Source organism: Acartia tonsa, chromosome 14, assembly GCF_053477335.1.
Source record: "Acartia tonsa isolate MP-2025a chromosome 14, ASM5347733v1, whole genome shotgun sequence".
Lineage (NCBI taxonomy): Eukaryota > Metazoa > Arthropoda > Copepoda > Calanoida > Acartiidae > Acartia > Acartia tonsa.
In genome coordinates, this window is record NC_137273.1 from 1,593,247 (window position 1) to 1,606,193 (window position 12,947).

Consider the following 12,947-nt stretch of genomic DNA (forward strand, 5'->3'; position numbering starts at 1 on the left):
GTATTAAATCTATTGGTTTATCTTACCTCTTTCCAAGCTAACCAAGTAAGGGCATGATGCATAGCTAGATCTCCATATGTCAACTAAAATAAAATATTGGTCAGTTCGTTCATCGCAAAGGGAAAGAGGATATTGGGTAAAGGAGATGAATTGGGGGTCTAATTGGTTTAGCCAGCTGCGAGTATATACTTTATGAGAGTTCATGAAAATCTGGTGCAACATCAAGTAATAATATACTGATTACTAAAATACAAACAAGGATGACAACATCCATAAGTAACATATCACAATGAAATAATGGATGAACAAACACAAAGAGTTATAGAGCAGATGTTAAGTTGTCATAAGAAAAAAATATATGATCAATAAACAATATAAAAACGTTAAACATTTCAATAAAATGAATTGTATTTGTAAAATGACCGACAGGCCGACTGACAGAGCAAATTATTTTAGGGATCTAAAATGGTAGCAAAGAAAATAACATTTCCCCCTAGTTTTACAGAAGGACGAGCTGTTGAAAGGACAAAGGAGGGCAAATGTAAGGGGAGGAATTTTTTCTGCGGACGAGTTCGGAGGTACCCTTCCCTAAAATAGATAAATAATCCCCTGGACCTGTAAAAAGCTTCACTGTAATGGAGAACCATAACGGCCCAGCGGTAAGCAAGATATTAAGCTATAGACACCCAGGTAGTCATCTTGTTACTTTTGACTTACCCTATTGGAAGAGAACCATACCTCTCTGGGTTCTGGCATCGTTTTAGACGCTAAGGACAGATACACAGACAAACAGATAGACACACAAACAGACAGGCATCCTGTTACTTACCCTATTTGAAGAGAACCAAGAGACAGACAGCCCTACAGACGGACGGACAGACGCACACAGACAGACAGGCAGCAAGACAGACATCCTGTTACTTACCCTATTTAAAGAAGATACATTCAGACAAAGACAGATGCACAAAACAAACAAACAGATAGAAATCCTGTTACTTTTAGCTTACAATTCTACGCCTTTGGTTTTAAGATCTTCTCAAAGACTTTAGACAGAAAGACAAACATTCAGTCATCCTGCTATTTACCCTATCTTCTCAGAGAATACAGACAGACAATTAGGACATACAGACAGTCTGACAAACATTATGTTACTTAACCTATTTGAAGAGAACCATTCCCCTACCTTTATTTTCAACATCTTCTTAGAGGCTAGAGGCAGACAGAATGACTTTAGACATACATACAGACATTATATTACTTACCCTATTTGAAGAGAACAATTTCCCACGGGTTTTCAAAATCTCTAACAGGCTACAGACAGAAAGTTAGACATATTGTAGACATACAGACAAACAGACAGATAGACAGACAGACATCCTGTTACTTAACCTATTAGAAGAGAACCATTCAGACAAAGACAGATACACAGAGATGGACAGACATACACACATAATCTTCTACAGACAGACATACAGATGGACATTATGTTACTTAGACTTCAGATAGACGGACATACAAACAGATAGACATTTTGTTACTTACCCTATTTGAAGAGAACCATTCCCCTACCTTTGTTTTCAACATCTTCTAAGAGGCTAGTCATACAGAATGACTTTAGACATACAGACATTATATTACTTACCCTATTTGAAGAGAACAATTTCCCACGGGTTTTCAAAATCTCTAACAGGCTACAGACAGATATAAACACAAACAGACAAACAGACATTATCTTACTTATCCTATTTGAAGAGAACCATTCAGACAAAGACAGATACACAGAGATAGACAGACATACACACATAATCTTCTACAGACAGACAGACAGATAGACATTATGTTACTTATCCTATTTGAAGAGAACCATTCCCCCGCCTCTGGTTTTCAAAATCTTCACAGAGGCTAGAGACAGACAGAAGGACATAAGACCTACAGACAGACATTATATTACTTACCCTATTTGAAGAGAATCATTCCCCACCACGGGTTTTAAAAATCTCTAACAGGCTACAGACAGATAGAAAGACAAACAGACAGACAGACATTATGTTACTTACCCTATTATATTAGAAAAGAACCGTTCAGACACAGACAGATACACAGAGATATAGACAGACATTCACATCATCTTCTACAGACAAACAGACAGACAGACATTATGTTACTTACCCTATTTGAAGAGAACCATTCCCTGCCTCGGGTTTTTTAAAATCTCTGAGGCTACAGGCATAAAGTTAGACATATAGTAGACATACAGACAAACAGACAGACAGACAGACATTGTGTTACTTACCCTATTTGAAGAGAACCATTCCCCTCCTCGGGTTTTCAAAATCTCTCAGTCTACAGACAGAAAGTTAGACATATAGTAGACATACAGACAAACAGACAGATAGACAGACAAACATCATGTTGCTCACCCTATTTGAAGAGAACCATTCCCCTCCTCTGGTTTTCAGCATCTTCTCCGAGGTAGACAACCATGTGGGCGCAAATTTCTGGTTAGCAACGGTTTTAAGCATCATTACAATAGGATGATTCTATCATGACATTAGGATGATTCTATCATGACAATAGGATGATTCAATCATGACAATAGGATGATTCCATCATTACAATAGGATGATTCAATCATGACAATAGGATGATTCCATCATTACAATAGAATGATTCCATCATTACAATAGGATGATTCCATCATTACAATAGGATGATTCTATCATGACAATATAATGATTCTATCATGACAATATAATGATTCCATCATGACAATAGGATGATTCTATCATGACAATAGAATGATTCCATCATTACAATAGGATGATTCCATCATTACAATAGGATGATTCCATCATGGCAATAGGATGATTCTATCATGACAATAGGATGATTCTATCATGACAATAGGATGATTCCATCATTACAATAGGATGATTCCATCATTACAATAGGATGATTCTATCATGACAATAGGATGATTCTAACATGACAATAGAATGATTCCATCATTACAATAGGATGATTCCATCATTACAATAGGATGATTCCATCATTACAAAAAGACAATCCCATTGAAGAGCGCAGTCGTTTTATGTAAATGACTCAATTCAGTATTTTCTCTTAAAGTACCTTTCGTGCACAGACACCCCCTCCCCAATATCTTAGAAATAAAGTAAAAATAAGGTTAGGTTGGTTCTGGGTAGCCCCACAGAGTTAGGACCGCCTGCAGGGGTTAGGCAAAGTTAAAAAAGGGTAGGTGGGTTAATTGTTCGATAGGAACGCCGAGGGAAAGCACTCACAATACTCAGGGATCTTAAGGGATAAGACAATGGCCAATAAATTAATGTAAATCCCCAATAATGATACACAAAATTACCCTTTACGTAGATTACAAATAAATTTTGAACGTTTGAACACTCAACATAATGAACCAACCCTAATAAAATTCCCCAAAGGTATTAAGCCAACGAATAAGAAAACAATAATAAAAAAACCTTTGAGGACTAGTGTAATAAAGAGCCCAAAATCCCCTTCCTCTCTGTGTCTACATAAAAAAGTTTAATGATACAAAATCCTTTATAAACTTGTTAACCAATTCTTTTTTCTCTCTATTTGATTTAGCCCATCTTGCCACAGAGATCTCTATAATCATAATAAGGCGGTTTCCCTCAAAGTCCCTGGTCGAACACAGAACCCCCCCCCCCACCCCAATTTTCAAGAAATAAATAAGGGGAAGGGGAGAAAGTATAAAAAGTGTAAGCGCTTAGGTTAGGTTTAGTAGGGAACAGTGTAGCCCTGTGCTAGAGTAAACCATAAAAAAAGAACGCTCTGCTTTTTTTCAATAGATATAAAAAATAAGAAAGGGGATGTTTATTTGCTCGCTTGGGACTTTGAGGGAAAGCACTGAAAATTTTTTTTGGCATTTGAAATATTATACTTTATGACAAAAATTAGAAAAGTGATTTTTTTAAAAGTGTTTTTCAAAACAAAGCTAAAGCATTTTTTATAAGCAGTTTATTCATTTCAAGCTGTGAGAAAGAGGACACTGAATATATTACACTGGTACCCAAAGTTTTATAACCACGTTATCTTATTCATTGGCTCAAAAACTTTGGCTTTATTGAATTTTCATTGGTTGGTTTAAACTAGCAGTGTCCAAACTTTTCAACATTAATCTTAAATTACAAAAGGCATAATATAGGTTACAGCCCATTGTCTTATCCCTTAAGATACATGTATTTTCTATTTAATAGCGATCTGGCTTTTTGGCAGCTTTTTTAGGCAGCTGTGGTTGATTTTTTTCCCAGTATGGCTTCGAAACCTGTTATTATCCTCTGGTTTAGAACCGGTTCTCAGCCATACTGAAAAATTATGCATAGCATCGTATTACAGACAATTTTCCACAGATATCAAAATACATATCATATAATTAATACCAGTTTTAAACTAAATTTTTTTTTTCATTTTACTATCTGCGAAAAGCTGTCTTAAAAAGAGATACGATAAAAAAAACTATTCCAGTATGGCTTCGAAACCGATAAATATTCGCTAGAGTAGAACCGGTTCTCGGACATACTGAAAAATTATGTATAGTATCGTATTACAGAAAATTTTCCACAGATATCAAAATACATAAAATTGATAATAGTTTTGTTATCCAAGGACTTCAGCATTTCGGGGCTAACAAAACCAGTTCTAATATTCTAATATTTTTTTCATTTATCTATCTGCGGAAAGCTGTCTATAATACGATGCGATAAAGTAACTAATGATTAAAAAATGCCAAAATTCCTGGACAATCTTTTCTGCTTGCTCTTGCTTTTGCTCAGGTGACTTGGGGAAGCGTGCAGGGATAAACTCTGCAAAGAAGATGTATCAACTTTTTTGCTTTTTATTTAAGATAGCTAGCCGGTTCTTTCAGTAAGTAGTAGATGTAAAATTTTTCATAGAATTCAGATATGCAATCGGTTTTTTTGTAGACCTCTTATTTTTTAAGTAATTTAAGTTTTTTAAAAAAATAATTAAGTCGGTTTTAAGGTACTAAAACGCAACAAAATAAAAGAAGAAAATGGCCAGTATGAACAAAAATAGTAAGATCTTTAATTTGACACCTTACTTTTAAAATTATGTTGAGTAATTATTGAAAAAATCAATTTTTTTAACCTCGGTTTAATCAAAACTTTGAAGTAAAATATAATCTTCTACAGGCATAAAAAATATAGGTTCATATATAACTTTAGAATCAGAAAAATATTATGAATCCATTGTAAGCTAAATTGAAAAAGTTTTATAAAACTATAATAAAAAATATAAGTTTATTTTAAGAATCATAATTTTCGGCTTTAAAGGGTTGAACAACTTGAAAACTTGAAATAAACCTAAATAAATATACATACAATGTAACAGATATTTTTTAAACACAAGAAACAATAAAGCATTTTTAACTGCATTGTTTTGAAGTTTATAAACAGATTGAAGCATATTTGTTCATAATTTTTTTTTACATGTTATGTAAGTATCACTATTTTCATTGTAGTATCTATTGTATATATTCTATGAACATTATCCTTTTTTTTGTCAATTCTATTGGTTGAGGTTTTGAGGTTAAGCTTCCCGATTAGTCAATTTTTGAGACTTGTGATTGGCTAGTTTAATAGTTACAATTAAGTGTTACCTGTAAAAAAAAATACGTTAGGCCATTTTTATCATTTTAATTTTTTTACTTTTTTCAATTTTGCTTACAATGGATTCGTAATATTTTTCTGATTCTAAAATATATATGAACCCATATTTTTTATGCCTGTGGGAGATTATATTTTACTTTAAAGTTTTGATTAAACCGAGGTTAAAAAAATTGATTTCTTCAATAATTACTCAACAGAATTTTAAAAGTAAGGTGTCAAATTAAAGATCTTACTATTTTTGTTCATACTGGCCATTTTCTTCTTTTATTTTGTTGCGTTTTAGTACCTTAAAACCGACTTAATTATTTTTTTTAAAAACTTAAATTACTTAAAAAATAAGAGGTCTACAAAAAAAACCGATTGCATATCTGAATTCTATGAAAAATATTACATCTACTACTTACTAAAAGAACCGGCTAGCTATCTTAAATAAAAAGCAAAAAAGTTGATACACCTTCTTTGGATGCAATTTAAGGATCATGGAAAGAAAACGAAGCAGGTTTCGTCGTATTGCTTTTTTCCTTTTCCTAGCCCCTGCGGAAGGCTATTTTCTAACCATTCGTGACAATTAATAGCATTTACCTAACCTAACCTAAAATAACATATCCAAAGCTAATGTGAAAATACGACGAAACCCGCTACTTCGTTTTCTTTCTATGATTCCGATTTAATTATTCATGCATAATATTTAAAACTAAGGTAGGGAGGGGGGCCGGGGTGGCTAAAACCCTATAGGCCTCTTTTAGTACTTAAAAGAGGGATTGCGGAGGGGGGGGGGGGGCTAGTGGACCCTCCACTTATAATTTTAGTTTTCTAAAGAAAATATAAAAAAGTTTAGATTTTTAGTGTGGGTATTTTTCTAGGACTGATTTTTCAAAAAAAAATTCCTTGGATCTTTAGGAAGATTCACTATAAAGAAGAACCATATCGGTTTAGCGGTCAGCATGATCCTTGGCTACACTAACAGACAGATATCCGGTTACTTTTATATAAGGACTAGTGGCGTCGCCCCCTTGGGCACAAAATGTGAGTTATCTTGGAAGGGTGGCGGAAGCACCCTCCCCCCATAATAATTATAACCCTTTCCTAGACCTATGAGATGCTACCTTGTAAAGTTTAAAGTTTATCAGTTTATGAGAACAAAGGTACAAAGAGACGGACATACTGTTCCTTATAATTAAGTAAAAGGAGCTTTGCCTGTATGTATGTCGGTCTGTCTCCGCCAAAAGATCTCGGTGAACCTATATAGTTCTCCTTTTCAATGCAGGTTCTCATAGGTCCTAAGAAGGTTTATAGCTATTTTGGGGGAGGGTAGCACCACCATCCCAAGAGAAATCGCCCCTAGAAAAAAATTACCTCCCCCCCCCCCAAAAAAAAAATAGCCGCTAGTTTCAAATAACTAACCTTTGATCCAATCATTGCAATGCTCAAACATCATGTCGGCGTGGGCAAATCCGATCTCTCCATCGCCAGCAAGGTCATACTTTCTGGCCAGGTACCTGACCACAATAATTATATTACAATTAGATACCTAATCAGTAAATTTCACCAATTAGAACACAGAGTAGCAACAATCCGGCTATATTATTGGTTAAAAAGTATACACATTTTATTAAGAAAGCTTTTTAATTTCATCCATATATAACTGATAAGAATAAACATTGTAGATATAGATACCTAATTAGTAAATTTCACCAATAAGAACACAAAGTAGGGACAATCCGTGCATGTAATTAATTATATAGTATAAATTATGTCTAAAAGGCCATCTAGCATAATAATCATATTCTGATAACAAAACATGGATGGCAACATCCATAAGTAACACAGCATAAAAAAATCTTAAATTGGCAAAGAATTTTTGAAGCCATATATCTGGTTTTAAAAAATAGGGGAAACACTTTATGTCCTTAGAAGCATAACATATAGACCAACGGATCTAATAAGAAATCTAGTAGATGCCCATTAGGAAGGAATGAAAACAAGCAGTCTATCTCGATCAGCAGCCGAGAAATCACGTCCGTTACCAAATTCGAAAGATGGATTAAAACCCAGGTAAACATCGGATCTTCACACATCTGTAGTTGGAATCCTGACAACCCCCTTGAACCCAAATCTAGGGGAGTGGGGGTGTAGATTTGCGCTTTAAAAGAGTGTGATACACACAATGATATTTTATTGTCAGGGGGGGGGGGATAAACCCTCCTAAAGATCAAACATACTCGAAAGTAAAGACTCCTTTGACTGTGACTTTTTACCTGGCTACCTCCTTTGGCTGTTATGAGTAGTTGATACCCAAGGGGTGTAGTTATCCTACTAATTTTTAATAGGGGGGTGATTACACCCCCTTTAGGTAACCCCAAAATTCTAACCTGACGATAGTGCCGGATTGGGCCAATTCCTCGCCGTCTATATTCATTAATGGCAGCTGTCCGAAAGGGGTAGTCTCCTATAAAAATAATTTCTCTTTTTAATAAAAAGTGCTGTTTTGTCTCAATGGATTAATTATTACTTGGATCTTACATCAGATTATCATATACTCTAATAAAGTGAAATTTGTAGCTGGCTAAAATAACAATCACTCCATCTACCCCTTTTAAATATCCACGTATATTCTACATAGATTTTTTTAACAAATAAAAAGTTTATTAATAGTAATTTTTAGCAATGTAGTATAGACAGCTTTCCAAAAATAGTAAAATGAGAAATTATTTGAGTAACTGAGGGGCCGAAGGCCCTGGTAAACAAATCAGGTATTCATTTTTATAATTTTATTTTGTTATTCGTGGAAAACTGTCTAGAATATAATACAGTACATGTTTTTTTTCAGTAGGGTTCAGAACCGGTTCTAATCCAGCGGCATATAAATCGGTATAAATGTCATGCTGTAAATTGTGAAAGTCCCTCAAAAATCAGACATGTGACGTCATAAAAATCAGTGATTATCCATCATATAAGGATTTTCTTTCCAACTTCTCCTCTCATCTCCCTCATTTTTATGACGTCACATGTCTGATTTTTGAGTGATTTTCTCCATAGTTACGTCATACTGAAAAAAAAAAGTTTACCTTCATGGGTCCCCATTGTTCGAAGGTCGTCTTAGTATCTTCATAGTCAACCTTAATAAGAAAATTAATCCTTAATAAAAGTAACAGGATGTCGTTCTTTTTAAAACTGAAACTTAATAGGAGGGGGGGGGGTTGTCGAATTCAATCTCTCCCCTAACCAAAAGTGCCCCTGGAGACCTCTTGAGGCACAGCCGCTTGTGATCATGTAAGATTCTCGTAATCAAGGTATAAAGACAATACAAATCAATTATAACACATGCAAATAGATACCTACTCTTAATAGTTTATACTCTCACTAGCAGCTACGCCCCTAGATGCCTCTAGAGGCGCTCTAAATGTTTGTTTTTTTGGTTCAAGTCTCCACGATACATATCTATGTTGCGTTCAAGTCTCTAAGATACATATCTGTGTTGCGTTGAAATCTCTCTGCGTAAAAAAATCAATTTTTATGCGATTTCTCCTGGGAGGGTGGTGGTACCCTCCCCTAAAATAGTTATAAACCTTCCTAGGACCTATGAGTAGCTAAGGAGAACCTAATCAGTTCAGCGGTTAGCGAGATCCTTCAGTAAAAACATACAAACACACAGACATCCAGTTACTTTAGTGTAAGGATAGCATAACTCTAACAGCATATAATACTCTAATATGATATATAAGAATAAGAAAACATTATTTAAAAACTTTGGGTACTAGTGTAATAAACAGCCGAATGTACCCTCCCTCCCTCTCTCTCTCTGCCAGTACCAACCTTAGCAGCCGCCAGAATGAGCCTGATGGTCTCGCCCTTGCCCTGCAGGTTGAAGTAGGTCAGCTTGATCGGAGACATTTTATTATGGCGGCGCCGACTTTTGAGAAATCTGAAACACTTCATTTTGATGATGTCGCAATGAGCTTAAAATTAATACTAACGTAACGCTGTTGCTCAAAGTAATAAAAATCTATGTAATATTAGAGTTATAGTTAGATAGATTGTTATTAGTTTTAGGATTCCCTTTATATGAGCAAATTAGTGAAAAATATTTCTAAGTTATTTAATAGCGAAGCACCTCTAAAGGCCTCTAGATGCACTTAAGGAACGGGATTGGAGGGGTGGGGAGAGGGGCTGGGGTAGGGTAGACCACCCACTTTTAAAAATTTAAAAATGAAATAAGATAAAAATTTTAGGCCAATTTTTCAAGAGGCAATTTCCTCTCCTAATATAGTTAGCACCTTCCCTGGACCTACAGAAGCTTCGCTGTAAAGGAGTACCAAATCGGCCCGATGGTTAGCCTAAAACCATACTGGCAGAAGCTTAACTAAAATGGAGAACTCTATCAGTTCAGTGGTAGAAATATTAAGGGACATACAAAAAAAAACCTTACTACTTCATTTGTTGGGATACAAAATATTTAAAAACTTACTGCATATCTATGTAATAAAACCTCCATTATCCAACATTTCATTAACTTTATAAGAAATCCGCCAGCTTTGTTAAAAAAAAATGAAGATTTTAGAATTTTTATTAATTATTAAAAGAAACTTGATATCAGGGATATAAATGATCATAGCCGGGAAATAAATGTAAATTAAAAACCAAAATTAAACCACATTTTAGCATAAAAAAATGAGTTTTTTGTTTAAATGAGAATGATATTCCTGTCCAGTTTTTTGTTTAGAAATACCCCATTCCCGTTAATGATAATCAAAACTAACCTGCTTTGAAGTTGATTAGATTATTATATAATTCATAAATCAATGATACAAATTACCATTCAAAGATAGAAAGACAGACAAACATCTAATTCAGAAAAGCTTTGCTATTCAAATATGTATAAAGGGAGAAGTTTATACTTTGTAAATCAATGATTGTTATAGAAATCATTTTATCACATTACTCCTTGAATAACAAGCTTAGATATCATAAAATAATGACAAATAAGTAAAAGGTGTGATATATAACACATTAGTATCTTTGGATCATGGAAAGAAAATGATGTAGCAGGTTTCGTTGTATTTTCACAGTAGCTTTTGGTCATTTTAGTATTTTAGGTTAGGTTAAGTTAGGTTATGTAAATGTTAATGATTATCCCCAAGGGTTAGGATATTGGCCAAGCAGGATTAGAGCCCCCCACAGGGGACTAGAAATAGAAGAAAAGCTAATGTGGAAATATGATGAAACCCACTACTTTGTATTCTTTCCATGATCCATATCTTTATATATTTAAAAAGTATAATCATACAATTAAAATTCTAAATTAAATTAAAAATTAAATACAAGTAATAAAACAGTCCTAATGAAGTTTAAATAATGCTAAATAAATACTAATTAACATTTAACTTTTATTATCTTTCACAAAAACCTTATCTCTGTCAAAAAAAAAAGTAAGGTAAAATATTCATATGAACTTTGGAAGCATTCTTTATATTTTCAATTTTAGATTTTCAAAACTTGAAAAAAAAATAATATCATCACACATTCATAGAAGAAAAGAAAACGATTACTTAACAAAAGCTGCACATTTTTTTTAAAGGAGCTAAAAATCCAATTTCTCCATATGAATTTTAAAAACCCATTGAAGGATAGACAGCTGGACAAAATGTTGAAGTTGTATAGCAAAGGAAACAAGCTCATTTAAAGGTGAAACAAAGAAACTATTGGGTGGACAATGTGAAAAAGGGAAAAGTAAAGGTTGTGAGTAAAAAAGTAGTAGAACAATAAAAAATTATGTTAAATCTTGAGAAAATTTTTTTGTTTATAGTCCTTTTCAATAAGAAATACGCATATTTAGTGAATATTATCATTCTACTACTGTATTTAAGCCTCAAAACACACACCTTTATGGATTTTACTCGCAAACTATTTCCCTTTATGCATAAATAGACATCAAGAATGATATAGTTATCCCTTATGCTGTGCAAACAATGGTAAACCATTAGTCAATTCTAAAGGTCTTTTAACAGTTATAAATCTATCTCAACCATGACATTTATAAATTAGTAACTACTGCTGCTTCATAACAAAATATATTTCAAAGAAAAAAATCTTCATTATCAATCGCATCTCTTGTAGAAGTGAATCAAGCAATATTCTGAAGGTTGCAAACAGAACTAGTTTTAATTTTATAAATTTGCTCCAATGTGCAATTTGTACCTCCCTTGTTGATCCTAAAAAAAATTTGAAATATTGACAAGAAACTCTAAACTAAATTACTCTATGACAATAACCAAAATATAAGACACATTACTGTTAGACAAGAAATAATAAAATCTAATTAGATTATTTTGGTTGAATTCTTATTAGTTGGTGTGCAAAATTTTTAATTAATAATTCTAGTTTAAGATGTTTTTGTTTATCATTATTTGAAATGTGCATCAATGCAATTTATTGCCCATTGTTTTTTCCCTTCAGAACCCAAACAAAATATGCACTGGCCATTCTAAATTAACTCCATAATCATAAACCAACATCTCACATTTCTATCTAAAAAACGCAGGGATTTTAAGGGATAAGACAATGAACGATAAATTTATATACATCCCCAATAATGATTAAACTAAGAGAAAAGTTTGGACACGTCTAGTTTGAAATCATCCAATCAAAATCTAATTTTCCCAAAATGTTAAAGAAAACTTTGGGTACCAGTGTAATTTACAGTCCAATGTCGCCTCCCTCCCTGCAATTATTGAACCAACGTTGCACATTCTTGTTGTTAGTGAAGCAACTACCGTAAAAAAAATAGATCACGGAATATCAGGAATACGGGGATAAGTCAATTTAATTTCTTTATTGAACTGTAATTAGCTGCTACACCCCTTGAGACCTCTAGGGCCTTTGAATCTGAAGAAAAACAGCAGGGGTGGAATTTTCTTCTAGGGGCGATTCCTCTTGGGAGGGTGGTGGTACCCTCTCCCAAAAATAGTTATAAACCTTCACTGAACCTATGGGAAGCTACATTGTTAAGGAAAACCATATCGGTTCAGCAGTTAACGAGATCCTTTGGTACATTCAGACAGCCAAACATCCTGTTACTTTTATTCAAGGATTTTTCACATATTTTCTTATTTACCAATTGTAGCTTATTATGTCCATAATAAAATCAAAAAAGTAACAGGATATCTGTCTATCTATTGAAGAAGCTAAGGATCTCGCTAACCACTGGACCGATATGGTTCCTCACGGTGAAGCTTCATAGAGGTCTTAAAAAGTTTTTGAAGC

General features: G+C 33.7%; 1 protein-coding gene across 5 annotated transcripts in view; it reads right to left on the reverse strand.

Annotated features, from left to right (window-relative positions):
• Window positions 1-11,816, reverse strand: part of LOC145305562 (glutathione S-transferase 1-like) — a 30,038-nt gene extending 18,222 nt beyond the window's left edge. For 4 of the 5 annotated variants that reach the window (XM_080147228.1, XM_080147231.1, XM_080147232.1 and 1 more), the window contains exons 1-8: window positions 11,791-11,816; window positions 9,501-9,607; window positions 8,753-8,803; window positions 8,057-8,133; window positions 7,089-7,183; window positions 4,792-4,859; window positions 2,421-2,498; window positions 27-83 (exon numbers count right to left, since the gene is read on the reverse strand). In XM_080147228.1, the coding sequence (XP_080003354.1) occupies window positions 27-83; window positions 2,421-2,498; window positions 4,792-4,859; window positions 7,089-7,183; window positions 8,057-8,133; window positions 8,753-8,803; window positions 9,501-9,578 (504 nt within the window). In that variant the 5' untranslated portion in view covers window positions 9,579-9,607; window positions 11,791-11,816. Of the gene's footprint in view, window positions 1-26; window positions 84-2,420; window positions 2,499-4,791; window positions 4,860-7,088; window positions 7,184-8,056; window positions 8,134-8,752; window positions 8,804-9,500; window positions 9,618-11,790 lie in introns of all 5 variants that reach the window. The other variant, XM_080147229.1, reaches the window with a different exon arrangement.
• Between the last annotated feature and the right edge of the window lie 1,131 nt (window positions 11,817-12,947).